General features: G+C 42.8%; 2 protein-coding genes across 2 annotated transcripts in view; both read left to right on the plus strand.

Annotated features, from left to right (window-relative positions):
- Positions 1-393: 393 nt before the first annotated feature.
- Positions 394-3,020, plus strand: LOC109466855 (beta-1,3-galactosyltransferase 6-like). Its single transcript, XM_019764715.1, has 3 exons — positions 394-656; positions 1,566-2,369; positions 2,729-3,020. The coding sequence occupies exons 2-3, from the start codon at positions 1,603-1,605 to the stop codon at positions 2,934-2,936; spliced, it is 975 nt and encodes a 324-aa protein (XP_019620274.1). The 5' UTR covers positions 394-656; positions 1,566-1,602; the 3' UTR covers positions 2,937-3,020.
- Positions 3,021-5,385: 2,365 nt separating this feature from the next.
- Positions 5,386-17,062, plus strand: part of LOC109466571 (hepatocyte growth factor receptor-like) — a 13,408-nt gene continuing 1,731 nt past the window's right edge. The window contains exons 1-15 of the mRNA XM_019764301.1: positions 5,386-5,789; positions 8,134-8,205; positions 9,310-9,384; positions 9,570-9,641; positions 10,006-10,077; positions 10,308-10,382; positions 11,349-11,506; positions 12,579-12,708; positions 13,155-13,286; positions 13,873-13,950; positions 14,572-14,753; positions 15,267-15,472; positions 15,785-15,903; positions 16,311-16,473; positions 16,782-16,918. Coding sequence (XP_019619860.1) covers positions 5,599-5,789; positions 8,134-8,205; positions 9,310-9,384; positions 9,570-9,641; positions 10,006-10,077; positions 10,308-10,382; positions 11,349-11,506; positions 12,579-12,708; positions 13,155-13,286; positions 13,873-13,950; positions 14,572-14,753; positions 15,267-15,472; positions 15,785-15,903; positions 16,311-16,473; positions 16,782-16,918 — 1,862 coding nt within the window. The 5' untranslated portion in view covers positions 5,386-5,598. The remainder of the gene's footprint in view (positions 5,790-8,133; positions 8,206-9,309; positions 9,385-9,569; positions 9,642-10,005; positions 10,078-10,307; positions 10,383-11,348; positions 11,507-12,578; positions 12,709-13,154; positions 13,287-13,872; positions 13,951-14,571; positions 14,754-15,266; positions 15,473-15,784; positions 15,904-16,310; positions 16,474-16,781; positions 16,919-17,062) is intronic.

The raw sequence follows: 17,062 nt of genomic DNA on the forward strand, positions 1-17,062 counted from the left end.
GTGGTATTAGTAATTTAAAGGCATGTACGTAGTCGGAAGGAGTTTGGGGTTGTATTAGCAGTGGGGCTGGCATCCTCAAAAACTGCTTACTTTGATTAAAAAGTTTTTGTTTATTTAACATATTCTACGAAATACATGATCAAAGAATAAAAAATGACAAATATGCCGGGGGAGGCCAAAAACCTCTTAGTCTTTTTCACGGGCCGACTCCGACTTAACTGTTCTCCTAGTGCGGACCAACTCCTCTGGCATATGACCTGTCTATTCAGCCAATTCTACTCTTTCCAGCCGCTTAAAGATCCCAAAGCCTGATAGAGGCAATTAGTCGTGCAGAAGACAATAATTGTACCACATTTCAATGCGCATGTGCGCCAGGAAGGAAACCGGTTCAACCGGATCGGTGACGTCTTTTTTCTACGTCACAAAGGTTACAAAGGGTTATGCTGTGCCTAAGCGAAACACCGGGTCATATCAACATTCTGATGCCTGTACGTACATGAAACTCTGTACGTATGGAAGCAGTCCTGTATCTTCGACTGAGGTCGTACAATATCACAGACTGCTTGTAGATTCTTCAGCAGTACGCTGACCCCAGTAGCTATCGAGACTCTGAGCGTATTCGTCACAAAAATCGCGACGCTACGTCTTGTTGACAGGTAAGTTTGACACGTTGCAATGTTGATGTTGTCTTCCTTTACCCTTACTCTATCTTAGAAGAAAGTTTGTAGATTTGTCGTAAAAATACTAGGCCTGGGCCGTTATGCAGACGACTTCTTACACATTTTCATTCATGTAAATAAAAGAAAAAATGGTTTGGCTGCATGAATCCTGGCCTAAATATTATGCAATAGGTGTATTGAAAGCCTTTCATAGTCTGTAAATGTCTTCAACTTGCCCCTCCCAATAAGTTCGTAGATTAAGTCGTAAGAGGGCTGAATCCTTGCCATATGACTTCTAGCAAGATTTTATTCAAGTGCATATGGTTGCTGTATGAATATTGATCCAAATATAATATCCCTGGCCCCTGCCCTATAGGCTGTATATTAACTTGGCCCCCTCCCACCTGACCCCATTTGTAGCAGCTTCCAATGAATTAGCCAGTCGTTAACAACAACCAGCACGACACGTGACACGGATAGCCTGAAGTGTAGGAATTACTGGAGACAGCACGCCAAAACAATCACAACCTACAGAACTAAAACTTGATCAAATATATAATCGGCAAAAACAAAGATACAAGGCCAAAGCAAGACGGCCGATGCCGATTATGCAAATATCGTCTGAATTGACAGTTTGACACAGTGTCTAACTCTTCTCATTAAAAAATGGCAAAACCAAGAGCAAGAATCCATAGAATACATGTACAGTGTCTCCTTCCCCGGAAGCAAGGTAATATCAAAGAAAATATGTGGGAAGTACAACGCCCTCCTACTGCCTTGGTAACTACTAGGCATGTGTCTGGTCACCGTGACTTTAGCACAGGTACAACTGAAATATCTGTAAGGATTGAAGTGTAGTTCTCAAACATCCAACTGTCTTGACTATGATTGTTTTTTTAATTACAGGTGAGGCCGTTAAGTTTCAAGCTCCAAGCAGCCAGCAATGTCGTGCCGACGGCTACGTCGACATACATCGTCCATCTTCGTCTTCCTGTTGTTCCTTCTACCGATGTACCTCGGCATTCTGTACGTTCTGAAATGCGGCGACCCTATCATAGATAGTTACATCGTTCAGAAAATGGACGTTGGGGCGCCTGTGGAGAAGTATAAAACGTTTCTCGCGGTTTTGGTCACGACTTCGTCGAATCACATAGAGAAGAGGGACGCCGCTAGAGAGACGTGGCTAACCTACGGTAATAGCAGTATGTTCAAACGTTTTGTGATCGGCACAGGGTCGGCAGACCAGAATGAGGTGGCTAGACTGAACAGAGAAAACAGGGGGCAAGGAGACTTGTTACTTCTAGACAATGTACACGACTCTTACTCCACTCTGTCGTCGAAAGTTCTTCACATGTTGGCATGGCTGGACAAAAACGTGGACTTCGAATACGTTCTAAAAGTAGACGACGACTCGTTCGCAAGACTAGACGTCATGGAGAAAGAACTGAAGCAGAGAAGCGGGGAGTCTCTCTACTGGGGATTTTTCCACGGCGACGCTAAAGTTCCAAAAGAAGGGCCGCTAGAAGACCACGACTGGGTGTTATGTGACCGGTACGTACCGTACGCGCTTGGGGGAGGTTACGTGCTGTCTGCGGATTTGGTACACTACATCGCCGCTAACGTGGACTCGCTGAAGCTCTACCGGAGCGAGGATGTCACTGTGGGGGCATGGCTGGGGCCGCTGAGTATCAAGAGAGAACACGACGTCCGGTAAGTGAACATCTTTTCATCAGTGAGATAACTTTTTTGAATTTTAGTTCTATGAAAAATTTAGGTATTGTTGTTAGCTCTTGATGTGTTTCATTACATGACCTCCTTGACAGCTAGCAGCTGGTATTTTTACCTTTTACGATACAGAAGAGCATTTGCAAAAGGAACAACCTTTACTGTACAAATAGGTAAATATATCAAAGACTGTTTAGACCTTAGGACAAGTAGTATAAGTTGTTTCATCTGTAGTCTTGTACATAGGTCAATTCTTTTATACCCACGTGTCTGTCTTTATGTCTAGTTATAGAAAGTCGCTGTACGTTTGTTGTGTCAATAAAGTTCTCTTTCATGTACTGTAGGTTCGACACCATGAACCATTCCCGCGGCTGCAGTAACCAGTACCTGGTGACGCACAAACAGTCGGAGGACGAGATGAGGAAGAAACACCAACATCTGCAGAAGACAGGGAGGCTGTGCGAGACGGAGTACAGGAAGGCCAAGTCTTACGTCTACGACTGGACGGTCCTGCCGTCAGCGTGCTGCAAGAAAAAATCCGGGATCATTTAAAGCTGCATTATGTAACATTAGAAGGACACAAACAGATACAATTGTTGGGGTCATTTTTTTACAAAGGAAGTTGAATCAACCCCTACTCCACTGCAAATACATGTAACCGCCATTCAGGACGTGGAGTTACTAAAATATGATGCCTTACGTCAAGTTACGTGTGTGTAAAAGCTGAAAACAAAGCTGTCAGCCATGTTTGTTTACATTAGGGTATTTTTGGTGGTACCACAAAGTTGGTGCGCCTGGTGAGGGTTGCTTCAGCGCAAACTATATAAATGTGAGAAAATAGTATATGATAAATTGAAAAGATATGTTGAAAAGTGGAAGTAAATTATAATCACAAAAAGTTTTTTTTTTGCAATTAAATTTTTCAATTTTTGGTTAACAAATATAACATAATGTCCTTTTCAGCCCCTGCCACACATTCACGATTCTGGCCTCCCGAACACTAGCCGAACGCCTCCCAACCATTTTTCGGAGTAGGTCGGCGCAAAGTCGGCTGGTATTCGGTGAATTCGGCTGTGCCAGTCGAATGTTCAAAATGTTTTAAGTATTCGGGATTGGTCTAGAGGTTCGATCATGGCTGGCTGAACAGCCAGCATAACATACAGAAATCTGTAGAAAACGGCTACTTGTTTCCTAGGCCTGTTGTTGGCTGGTTCTAATGACTATACATGGGTGGTTCCAAAAATGAAGGGTCTCATCGTGTAGCTTGTTTCTGGGCTATTACAAACGCTTCAAATATGAAATGGTGACGGACTTTTTCGAAGAAATTTCAGTAAATGTCGATTTCTTCATCCAGAATATTTTTGTTGCTTTTTTGCTTTGCTGCCTTGAAATTACATCGGATGGTTCAAACTTTATTGTGCAATCATTGATTAGACTGGATTGTTTATAAATTATGACTTTTGCTATATGACTGAGAAATTGGGTTTTTGAAGGTCATAAAGATGAACTGTACAATAATGACATTTAGGTTTCTGTAAATTATAATTGGCCAGTTTGGCAATTGTAAATTGGCCAGTTGATATAGCTTGGCCAATTTGATTCTGTCTTTGCAGCGGCTAGCCACCAAACGATCTGCTTAGAAATTAGCTAGAAAGTACAGTTGGCAATCTTCTACTCTTTTCAGTCGCCTTCCGAAGCCTGGTAGAGGCTACTAGAGGCTACCGGATTATCATAAATCCTGTGAAAGGACAGCCGTGGGAATGAAAAAAATAGAAATGTGACCTATAAAACATATGTATTATTATACACGTGTAATTCCAGTCTCGTGCAATATGTTGAAGTGGGTCAGAGGACATCTTAATATTGAACAGCCCACATACCAACAAAGGTACGTGTAGCATTTGTGGCTACAGTCAACTTTTTTTTCATTCGTGCAGAGCTTTTGCTACAGTCAACATTTTTCATTCAGAGTTTTTGTTAATTTCTTGTTTCATTCATAATTTACCTTATATTGGCCTTGCCAACAGGTATACACACTTACGACCGTTACTACTACAACTAGTACGTATATGAGTATGGATTTGTTAGCACTTCAGACCTTATTAAGTTATTTGAAGGCTAGTCACGCCGATGGGAAGTTATACCGTCTATACAGATATATACAGTTACAGAATCGTGTAACCTGTAATTTGTTTTATTTTTATATGACCCTGACTTCCTCCTAGGGCAGTAGACCGATTCTTAGTACTTTATAAATAAAGGAGGTAAACGTAGTGGACTCTCCTTGGTAAGAAATAAAAGCGTTAATACTGAATAAATCTTGAAAATAAGCTTCAAACGTTTGGTGAACAGAAAAGGTGATCACACATCTCTTTCCAGTTTTTTAAAAGCGTCATCTGTCTAGACGCCAAGAGCAGAACGTACTACGCCTGCGCGGAACTGGCAATATTATTTTGTAGAGCACTTTGGTATACCGTCTGGTTTAAATACCGTGTTTACGTATTCTACATTTAGATGACTCTATAATTCTCAAATGTTGTGTCGGAAAAGATATCCTCCGCAAGAAGAAAAATTGTAACGTTGACCAAATAACATCCAACGAAAACCGTGAAAAAAATCCAAGTTTCGCACAGGCCCAGTAGTATACTACAAGTGGTATATTCTGCCGACGTGCTGACTTCACGAATATGCATGTCAAAGCCATACCTCTGCCAGGCTTCGGGAGGCGGCTGGAAAGAGTAGAAATTGGCCAGATAGACAGATGATATTCCAGTGGAGCACCTGGGTCCACGTTAAGAGAACAGTTTACTGCTCTTGCTGTTTTAGCGCGGACCAACTCCCCTGGTGCATATTATTTGTCTATTTGGTCAATTTCTAATCTTTCCAACCGCTTCCCGAAGCCTGGTAGAGGCTACGAGTTTCGCACAGTCACATAGAATTTTACCGACGTGCTGACGTCACGCATATGTTTATTAAAGCTTTGCCTCGTGTCAACCACCGCGCCCACGTGATGGTTATGGTTATACACGTTTTCTGCGAATCCATATCAAAACTGCCAAGTAATTGTCTGGCGAAAAAAAAAAACGTAGGCGGAACACACCCTGTAGGCACGAACCAGCTACGTACGTGCGATTGCGATTACTTGTTTTATTTTATTTCGCCATGACTGGCGATTTCAATACAGGCTAGTTAAACCTATCTACAGCAGAGAGAGATGGGTGCTACCAACAGGCGAAGATTCCGTGCCGTGTCCCCGGTGGTTTTGGTGTGGCTGGCCGCGATGGTCGGGCTGGGCCTGCCCATATCCTGCCCTGACAAGTGTACGTGTGAGACAGAGGCGGCGGACTGTAGCGGTAAGAGCCTCACCAGCATCCCTGAAGGCTTCGCTGCTTCGACCCAGAACGTGTAAGTACAAACTACTACTAGCACTCAAAAAAAATCCACAGATTTTCCAAAATCATACCCAGTTGCTTGAGTAGCTGTTTTTTTTTTGGCGTATCTTATTACCTGGATGTCTAACCTTCACCGACGTACTACTAGTACTCTCCAAGCAGATGTTGGTGGGAATTCGAAGGATTGTTACCTTTCTACTATGCCCCGTTCTCTGTTGTAGCGACAGAAAAAACAGGGCATAAAAAGACGGAAAACGACAGAAAAATCGTAGCAACCTTCACCACCAACCTCTGCTTGGAGAGTACAGACTACCTGGTGTCTATACGAGTCTTGATTTTTAACTCCGACTCAGTTATTTTAGAAACAAACGGTAAAATGCCCTACCACCCTGTTTACCCTAACTCTAATCTACAGAAAGGGAGAAAATGCCGTTTATCTAATACGTCTATAACTTAACCTGTCATGTAGAAAATCCGATTGACCCATAACATTGACCAAGCGGTCCTTATGTAGAGGTAGTCACCTGTACAGGTTTGACTGTATTTGTTCATGTCTAGTAGAGTCTTTATTGTGGTGACATTTTTTCTTTGGATTACTGCATCACATATTTACACTAATTACAGTCAGAAAGTGCCATAAATTAGAGAAAATTATTGTACAGCATTGTTCCAATCATTATTAGCTACATTCGCGGGCATTAGCCTCCATCGATAGAAACTTGCATTTGTTTTAGGTGAAAAGAATGAAAACGTCTAAGATACACTTTGTTTTGCTTTGTTTTGTTTTGTTTTGTTTGAATGTCATAACCGATAAACCGCATTTAGGCGGTTTACACCGGTTTTGTAAGTAAGCGCAAGCTAGCCTAGGCCTCTGCCAGGCTTCGGAAGGCGGCTGGAAAGAGTAGAAATTATTCAAAGAGGTAACATGCCAGAGGAGTTGGTCCACTAGATAGTGCAGACTAACTGATGCTAGGTACTCATTTTCACCTGGGCTGAGTGGGGAACTTAGGTGCATTTTTCCAGGGCCTGCTACGAATTCGAACCACAAACCTTGACTCTCTAAACTCTATTTACAAGGCCACCTCCTCCCATTTTGATATAAATCAAATTTATTTTTCTGTTTCGTTTGTTCTGTCAAAATTCATATCCAACAAATTACAAGAAAAAAGAACAACCACGATAGGGATCATACGTGTATGTTCTATACAGTTTTGCGGAAATATATATGCTAACAACAGATTCATGTATGATATTGTTGCGATTCATGTATGATACGATTGGCTATTGCAGGTGGGAATATGCATGTGTACTGGCCTACGTGCATACGTGTATGTACCGGCCTACGTGGTGTTTTGATATGAAAAAAAATGTCACCTTTATTCCAGCACAAAGTAATAGACCCGGTTGTCTGGTGCGTTTTTTTTTATGTTGGACTGAAGTTGAATTTTGTCCATGTTGTTTTTACCGACACAGCTAAAAACTCAAGTATAGATCATTCTGATGTGTGTTGGTTTTGTGCTCATGAGAACAGAGGCCTCGATACAAGCTCATAGTTTGATCCGTGACCTGGCGAATAATGGTTGTTTTTCTTGACAAAATAACAATCCCACATCACGAATTACTCGTGGTAGGAATCATTTTAATGGCCCATTGGTCTTTAAGATAGAATCCCTGCATTTTTTAACATTTGGTGAAAGATGCCCGTGTTCTGATATGCTTTTTCTTTACTCTCCAAGCAGAGGTTTTGGTTTTGGCTTATTTTTGCCGTGTTTTATGCTTTTTTTATCGGGATTTCTTTTTTTGCACTGGTATCCTTTTTTACGTCAACCCAACCATGCACAAAAAAGTATGCCCGATAAAAACGCCTAAACACGGCAAAAAATATGCCAAAACCCAAACCTCTGTTTGGAGAGTACTTTTTCTTCATAGACTAACACCCTTTCCAGACTAACACCCACAATGCACAGCAAAATCCATCACGCGAGGGAAAAATTCATAAACATGTAATCACGCGCTTCTGTAGACTAATCTTTGCGCTAAATCTAAAAGCAATCGTGTGTTTGGAACAGGCCACTGAAGATGCGGGGGGCATTTTCACATCCGGAAAGGCTCAGTGGCGAAGGCCATGTGGATATTAAAGGAAACTACTCCAAGAAGTACAATATATATGATGGAACTAGGGTGCACGTGTTTGGCCCAGAAATCGAGGTGGCCTCGGTTCGATTCCTGCCATGTCACCAACCTTATGTCCTTGGGAAGGACTTTCCTCACTCCACCCAGGTGTAAAATGGATACATCACTTCGGTGATGCATGGGAGGCAAAAATGCAACCAACCACATTTGTTGTGTTCTCACAGGGACCTTTCCCGTAACAAGATACGCCGCATCAGGAAGGACGAGTTCCGCGGAATGGGCCACGTTCTGTCGATGTATGTATGTCGTACCAGGCTTCCAAATACAAACTACATACCCCCAACACACTTGCACGCACATAGACATAATCTTCATTCAGATCATTCAGTGGCTGCACAGACAGTATGATCAAATTGGCCAGGCTGTATCCATTTGCCACAGTTATTACCATTTTGCTACCCAAAGTGATAACTGTCTGATTTGATACTGTCTTTGCAGCTACCCAAAGATCTGCTTGAAGATTAGTCCATGTTGATTTGATTATATGGATGAAATCCGCGCGCACATGGATTTTCGTCCGTTTCCCAAAAAAAGTTTTCGACCGTAAAGTAAATCACCTAAAGTAGCTGCAAAATGAGCAAATTGCAAAAAAATATATTGGAAAAACGTCGATGAAGGTTAGACATCCAGGTAATACGATATGCCAAAAAAACGTTACTCAAGCAACTGGATATGATTTTGAAAACGTCATTGACGTTTTCAAAATCATATCCAGTTGCTTGAGTAACTGTTTTTTGGCATATATTGGAAAAAGATACTTATGTCGCAGAATGCCAAAATCCATTTCAAAGGACAAGAAGAAAATGTGAAGGAATAAAAATGAACAGTCTATTGCCATGCCAATAAGATATCACTCTGTGTGTTTAGTCATTTGTGCAACCTTCATGACCACCTAGATTTCACAATGAAGACAATTTTTTTTGGTTCCTAGAGGATGTCATACATATAATTAAATCAACATGGCCTTACATAGACACACGCATGCACCTGCCGTGCTACTCATTTCCGTCTCGTATACGGTCGTTGCCATTTGAAACGGTCGAGGACATATTGCTGAAGGACAAGTTTTGTTTCCTGTTTTAAGGTGTAAGGATGAATCAGAGCTTGTACTCACATTTTATTTTATTTTTTGTTTATCAGGATTCTTTTGTACATTTTCAATTGTTCATTTATAATAGCAACTAATTTGTTACAAGTGAAATGATAATAGGTAATAGCAATGAAAAGATGGTCTGATAATAACTAATATTAACACATACATAAACGTGCACAATGATAACTGGGAATAGAAGAAAGAAAATAATGTGGATATTAAAGTTGTTCCCTTGATTCTCTGTTAGGTCGCTGTCAAAACAGGCACGTCTGCTCTCTCTGCTTAACGGCGCTTTCCAGGGACTCTCCAAGCTACAGATACTGTAAGTATCACTCTCCAAGCAGAGGTTCTGGCTTTGGCTTAGTTTTGGCATGTTTTTAGGCTTGTTTTATCGGGCTTTCTGTTTTGTACTGTTATCTTTTTGTTGCTGGCACAAAAAATGCTTATATATAAACATATCTAAACCTCCCGGAAGTTTGAAATCTCTGTTTTCTTGTTACTCCACAGGAATCTGTCTGCAAACCAGCTGAACTACATGTCGCCTGGTGTGTTTGACGGCTTGGGGAACCTGCAAACGCTGTAAGCATTTCTCTCTGATTTTTTGAAACTAAAAAAACAACTTCCAATTCAAGCAATGAAAGCAATATACAATATTTTAAAGACCCAAATCAGAAACACAATGTCTCTTCCCAAGCTTAAGGCCTTACGATATTTGACTACCAGTATGTATCATAATTACTCCCCAATGTAACTCCTCTCTCTGTAAGTACTTACTGGACGGAAATACTATTTTGGGTGGCTTAATTTATTTTTTATTTTTTAGTATTTTTTTTTTTATTCGTTTATCAAAGAGATGTACATACAGCGAAAATGGCTTAATTTATGTTGCGTTTGTATGTATGGGTTTTAGATAACGAGGACTGTTTGTCGTTGTTACTTGCAGGTACCTGAATGACAACAGTCTGAGTAACCTGAAGCCTGGTCTGTTCGTCCCGCTCAAGAAGCTACAGGAAATGTAAGCCGTAACGAAACATTTCTTCGTCATTTACAAATAAAAATTGTTTTGGTTGGGAAATCCACTGATCGTATAATACCACCTTTTGTTTGTTTGTTTTGCATATTTGGTAGCCCGCCATTATGCGCCGCACAAGGCACACCTAAGTAGACCTGTGAAGATTGGTAACCTAGCTAGTTTTGTGGTGGTTTATATATAGGTTTTGATGTCGATTGTCTATGACACATTAGATCTCTGGAGAACAACCACCTGTCCACCCTGACTGAAAACGTGTTCGCCAAACCGCTCGGAACCCGACTGCTCATGTAAGAATGCTTCAAATTTCTCATCTAATCTCATCTTTTTCTTAATCTCCAAGCAGATTCTGTGGGGCAAGAACACTCTATACTGGCAACCTGTATCCACGCGGGGTGGCCAATGATTAGAGGCTGCCAATATAGACTCCTCTTGCCCCACAGAATCTGCTTGGAGGTTATATATCTCTTAGCCTTATTCTTTGACCATTGTGGCACCACAAAAGATCTGTCAGACAGTTTCCTTCCTTTTGATTGACGGTTTCTCACCAGACAATTCATTTCCCTTGTCTCCGCCAGACTAACTACGCTGGCTATATATAGGCCAGGGGAATTTGGCCGCCTTAGGGTTTGACTGGCCGGGGAGGGAAAGAATCAACCTTCCGCGGACTGACTTTCCTGGCTAATTTTACTATCTTTTTTTGCGAATGCTACGATTTGTATTCCCGTAGAATGGTCTGGGGGAGGCTATCATCTCCCTACCTTGTGACTTCAGGGCAGACAGTACAATTACCTTTGGCCATAGGAACCTATGGTTAAATACACTGAAACAGGTCCCCATGAATGTAATTTCTCACATTTCAATATCAAAAATTCTTCTGCGCCAGAGAGCCACAAGGGTCTGCCTCCCAGATATATAAAGAAAACAAGGGATTGACCAGCTCAAACTCTGACAACAGCTTAACAAACCCTACTTTTGAACTTAATTTTCCTATGTATCCATCCGCCCTCGGTAGGCAAGACCCCATCACTCGGGTTTCTCATTATGCCCACTAAATTGGTGACATGGACAAAATTCGACCAAAGCAGGAAAGTTTAGAGCCTACCTGTTCATTCTAGCCCTAAAGTCTCCAAACTGGACCAAAATTTTCCAGAGAAAAAAGGATTTTCAAAGGTATTAACTCGGGAACTACAATCGTTCCAATTTTGGGGCCTCTACTGCGCAACGCAATTGTGACGTCTGCCCTTCCCTCCCAGGTTTCTGAAAGGCAACGAATGGGTGTGCGACTGCGCCACCAAGTGGCTGCTGTCGCACACTGCAGCCAAAGGCCTGTCCCAGACCGCCTACTGCGTGGCGCCAGAGGCCTTCCGCGGCAAGGAGATGAACAACGAACTGCACGGCATCATCAAATGCGGTGAGTACAGACAGGGCTCGAAATACTGGGTGAATATGCACCTTAGTGCAGGTAAAATTGGAGATGTGCTTTGCAAATGTTACCTTTTTTATGCAGTATAGTACGTTTAAACTGTAATGTCGAAGAAAAAGAATTGGACTTACCCAAATTTTCGGCTGTACAACTCCAGTCTTTTCAAGGAATGAGCAGTCCCCGCTTCCTTGACGTCACGTTATGACACACGTGACTCGGTGAGTTGCAGAAAGTCTATACCGCCCCCGTCTTTGTTAAGGGAAGGTTGTAGTTTAAAATTCCTACATAACGTCTACCACAGATAAACTTTCAAGATAAGATTTCATGCTTCTTGTTTTTATGCTGCTCTTTGGCTGCAGACGATAAGGGCTAGCTGCTGCTGGAAGGCGGGTTCCAGCTGTACGACATGCGGCTGTCACCATGGTAACATGTTGCTGTTTTTTTACTGCAGACGATAAAGGTCAGCTGCTGCAGGAAGGCGGGTTCCACCTGTACGACATGCGGCTGTCACCATGGTAACATGTTGTTTTTTTTTTACTGCAGACGATAAAGGTCAGCTGCTGCAGGAAGGCGGGTTCCAGCTGTACGACATGCGGCTGTCACCATGGTAACATGTTGTTGTTTTTTTTACTGCAGACGATAAAGGTCAGCTGCTGCAGGAAGGCGGGTTCCACCTGTACGACATGCGGCTGTCACCATGGTAACATGTTTTTTTTACTGCAGACGATAAGGGTCAGCTGCTGCAGGAAGGCGGGTTCCGGCTGTATAACATGCGGCTGTCACCATGGTAACATGTTGTTTTCGCCTGCAGACGATAGGGGCCAGCTGCTGCAGGCAGGCGGGTTCCACCTGTACGACATACGGTTGTCACCATGGTAACATTTTTTTTTGCTGCAGACGATAAGGGCCAGCTGTTCCAGCTGTACGGCATGCGTCTGTCACCATGGTAACATGTTGTTGTTTTTGCCTGCAGACGATAAGGGTCAGCTGCTGCGGGAAGGCGGGTTCCAGCTGTATGACATGCGGCTGTCACCATGGTAACACTTTTTTTTTGCTGCAGACGATAAAGGTCAGCTGGTGGAGGAAGGCGGGTTCCACCTGTACGACATGCGGCTGGTGCTGGTGACTGCAGGCGGGGCCGGGATCAGCTTGCTGGGCCTGGGGCTGTTCTGGATTCGCCTGCGCAGAAGGTAAGCTTAAAAAGACTTTCTTTACACAACCAATTTTTTTTCAGTCAACGTTTAGGTGACCGTCTGTCACCTTCCAGTTCGAATTTCTCTGAGGACGGTACGGTGACCGAGGGCTTTTAATCAATTCATTTTGTTTTTTAGCCCTTGACTCAATAACTCAAAGATGAATATGTTGGGTCGTGTGGCGCAACAACGGGGTGCTCGGCTCGGAACAAAGAGGTCCCGAGTTTGAATCCTGTTATGCCACCATGATCTTGTGCCATTGGGAAAAGCACTTTACACGGTCTTCCTCACTTCACTCAGGTGATCATGAACATGGTTATTGTGTGTTGTCCTCTGCATTGTGGCAGCATACGCTGAAAAAACTTTCGCGTGCCGTCAGCATATCTTGAGTTTAATTTATCAAAATTAAACACACGACGTTCTCCACACTCTGTCTCTTGCAGGAAGAAGTCGATGACGGACATGGGCCTGCTGCCTCCCGAGGCCTCCTGCTGGGACGTGCTGCCGTTCGTGTGCTGCGGACCCAACCTCCCTGCGGACGTGCAGCAGCAGCTGTCATCTACTCTCCGCAACGGGTCAGGACCTTTCCTAGACTACATACATACATACATGTTGTACATACATTTTAATGGATAAAAAGGCAACTGCCTGTGAGATCCACATCTGAAACCTTATAACTAATACAATACATAAAATTACAAAAATATAAAATAAACATTGTCCTCGCTAATATAGTTCGGAGATTGTTGCTAAACGTTCAGATTTACAATGTTCAGAGTTGTACTTGTAATATTCAGAGTTCAGAGTTTGTAATGATCAGAGTTCAGAATTTTTAATGTCCAGATTTCAGAGTTTGTAATGTCCGAAATATCAGACTAAAACGGGAAATTAAAAGAAAAGTTTAAAGCTACATTGTGTAACATTCTGACGATACGACGATTGCATTTTCTGATCATTTCTTTACAAACTAAGTCAAATCAACCTTATACAGTCCATTACAGATTAGTGCCATTCAGGACGTTTAGGTTTCATAATATGACGCCTTACGAGAACGTGTTAAAAGGCACCACATGCACAGCCGTGGGTCTCGTGTGGGCTGTTTTAGCACCAACCATAAAGATCAGAAATATATTAATGACTGGCGTCTCTGTTCTTTCCCAGGGTTCCGTGCGACAGAAACGACTACGCCATGAATCCCGGGGAACAGCAGTCCAAGTTGGACTCCGTCAACTGCCTCAGGTAAAGAGTCAAGAAACTCAAATGATTCAATGTACCATGTCCCAGTGTGGACTCAAACACACAAACACACAAACCCTCAATTAGCGCTACAAAGACGCCTTTCCGGAAGTAGTGATGCTGACACAGTTTCTGCACGAAGAGCTTGTGTATAATCTTAATTTTTGACCCCGAAATCGTAAATATTCTTCTTTTTTTCCATTCTTTGTGTATATGTGTGTTAATGTTTAATTTTGTAAGTATTATTCATTCAGGCAATATTGTATTATATTGTATTATTTCTGCAATGTTGATATGTGCTTTATTTCCTCCATTAGGAAGCATATAAGTGTCATATTATGTAGCTTATCTACCTGGAGTTAGACGTAACGTTACATCATACAAACTACATCAAAATTAAAACATTATTTACTTACAACTTAAAACTTAAACTTACATTTAAAACAGAACATCCCGTGCCTAATCCACTAGTTAGTATATCGCGTTACCACATGTGTCAAGAAGGAAAGAAAGAAAGAATTAGAGAGAAAAAGAAAGGTAGAGAGGGGAGAGAAACAAAAAAGAGAGAGAGGGAGAGAGTAAGAAAGAAAGAAACATATAACGTTCCCTTTTTACCGACTCTAGAGCCAAGAGCCTGGGTCTGGCCGACAGTTTCATCGAGCAGCTGACAGGCGTGTTCCTGGACGAGCGTCTCCTGAACCTGCACAATCAGCCACTGGGGGAGGGCAGCTTCGGACGGGTCCTGAAGGGGGAACTCAACCTGCCGGGGAACGACAAGATCCCCATCGCTATCAAGACCAGCAAGGGTAAGCAGGCGACCTGGTTTACATTATTTTTTTTACTCATTTCACTCTTTTGTGTTTTTCTTGTAAATAAAATATGTCTCAGTCCGAATGATAATGTCTCGACGCAATTCAGCCGTCCTGTTTCCAATGCTTGTCACAATTTTATGCATCTTTTGAAATAAAATTTTATATATGAATGGTTTATTTCAAAAGATGAATACATATCATTTCTACGCGTACTTTAATGCTAAAGCTAGTAAAGACAACGTTTGTAGTTGTGTTTTCTTTAAGGTGTTCGGAACATATAGCTACCAAAACAATTACGCGTTCGAATAATCAGTTAGGGCTTTTTATTATCTTTTGCTCTTTAATTTCGCTCAGTTAAGTTCCACTTTTGATGTCTTTCAAGCCGTTTATTGTTTCTCACTTGCTTAGTAATACGTTTCGATGCCTGTCAGATATAAGGGTACTGCTTCTCGCCGCTAAATATAGCCTGTTTTTTTCGGACGTGTCAAAATTGTGTTTTTCCTCTAGATTTCCGCACCACGCCCGACCTGGAGAAGTTCCTGAGCGAGGGTCTGGTCATGCGCCACTTCAAACACCCCAACATCATGAACCTGCTGGGCGTGTGCATGCGCGATGACGCCTCGCCGCTCGTCGTGCTCCCGCTCATGGACAAGGGCGACCTGCTCTCCGTGCTGGTCAAGTCAAGGAAGAAGGGCGAGGACGGCAAAGTCAAGGTTAGTTATTACCTATTTTTGGTGTGTGTGTGTGTGTGTATGTGTGTGTGTGTGCGCGCGTTTGTGTGTTGCGTGTCTGTGCGTGTGCGTTTGTGTGTATGTATATGTGTGTGTGTGTGTGTGTGTTTGTGTTTGTGTATGTGTGCTGGTGCACGCCTGTGTCAGTGTTAGTGTTCAGCACCAAGGACAGGAACATCTTTGTATATCCCTGCGTGTATATGTATGCATGTATATCCATCCATGCATGTAAACTGCTGGTTTTCGTGGTTGCCAATTGGTCACCAAGTGGTTTTGTGTCCTTGCCGTTGATAGGCGGAGAGTGAGTTCAAGCTGGACGAGCTGCTGTTCTTCGCCTATCAGGTCGCCTGTGGCATGGAGTATCTGACCGCGCTGCAGTTCGTGCACAGGGACCTGGCCGCCAGGAACTGCATGTAAGTCTGTTTTAAGTTTAAAATTTTGACCCATCACAAGAAATGGTTCTCATCTAGAGCTTTCGACCAGTCACTCTGGTCTTCCGCAGTAAACTGACCTAGTGAGCCTTATTTGTCATGTACGTAGCTTCTCTGAAGTGTGACGTCAACACTGGGTCAAAGGTACCTGGTATCGGTTGAATGAAGGGTGACGACACTCTTCAGAGAGGCAAAGATCACAGAATTGTGTATATTCTCGCCGCAAAAGCGCCACCCACATGGGCTACATATAGCGGCAATAAACAGTACTCCAGTCAGAAGTTCCAAAAAAGGTGCTTGATAGTCACGGAAGCGTAAGCAGGTGAGAAACACTACCGGTTGTCTAAGAAGAAAATTCATACATCCTGTATTTGTTTCTTGTTGACCAGGGTGAACAGCCAGAGGAACGTGAAGGTGGCTGACTTCGGCTTCCTGATCGAGATTCCCCCCGAGAAGGACTCGGTGACGGAGCGCGGGATGGGCCGCGTGCCCATCAAGTGGATGTCCGTGGAGAGCATCGTCAGCGGCACCTTCTCCATGAAGTCTGACGTGGTGAGCTGAAAAAAGTCTTTTATATGATTTTTATAACCACGACTGTCTCCTAACACCCGGGAAAGCAGCGAGTGACAGACACACAGTGACACACGCGCGCTTAGCACTGTACCAGTGCTCTTGATCAACTACCTGCCATACTATCATAAATCATGAAACATCTAAGGATGGAAAGCTATAACTCATGTTCCCCTAGTTGTGACAATCCATAGTCTGGAACTTCTTGAATACATAGAAAAATACATGCAAATGAATTTTCCTTTTTTTTTCTTGAGATATGTCACAATTGGTTCATTTTTGTTTGTCAGTGGAGTTTTGGGGTGGTCCTGTGGGAGATCATCACGGCAGGAGCTCCGCCGTACGGAAGGTTAAGCAACAAGGACACCATGGTGCAGGTGAAGAACGGCTACCGGCTGCCCAAACCTCAGCACTGCCCCAGCGAACTGTGAGTAGTCTACGTACTATCGTACATGTATAAGGCCGTGATTGTTTGATTATATGGACACTCAAGTTTTTGACTTGTGACTTTTTTTTTTAATTTGGTGCATACTGAGCATAACTTGTGCATGTCCTTTTGATCACATGCGGT

This window comes from Branchiostoma belcheri, unplaced genomic scaffold (genome assembly GCF_001625305.1).
Source record: "Branchiostoma belcheri isolate BF01 breed outbred unplaced genomic scaffold, Haploidv18h27 scaffold17, whole genome shotgun sequence".
Taxonomy (NCBI): Eukaryota; Metazoa; Chordata; class Leptocardii; order Amphioxiformes; family Branchiostomatidae; genus Branchiostoma; species Branchiostoma belcheri.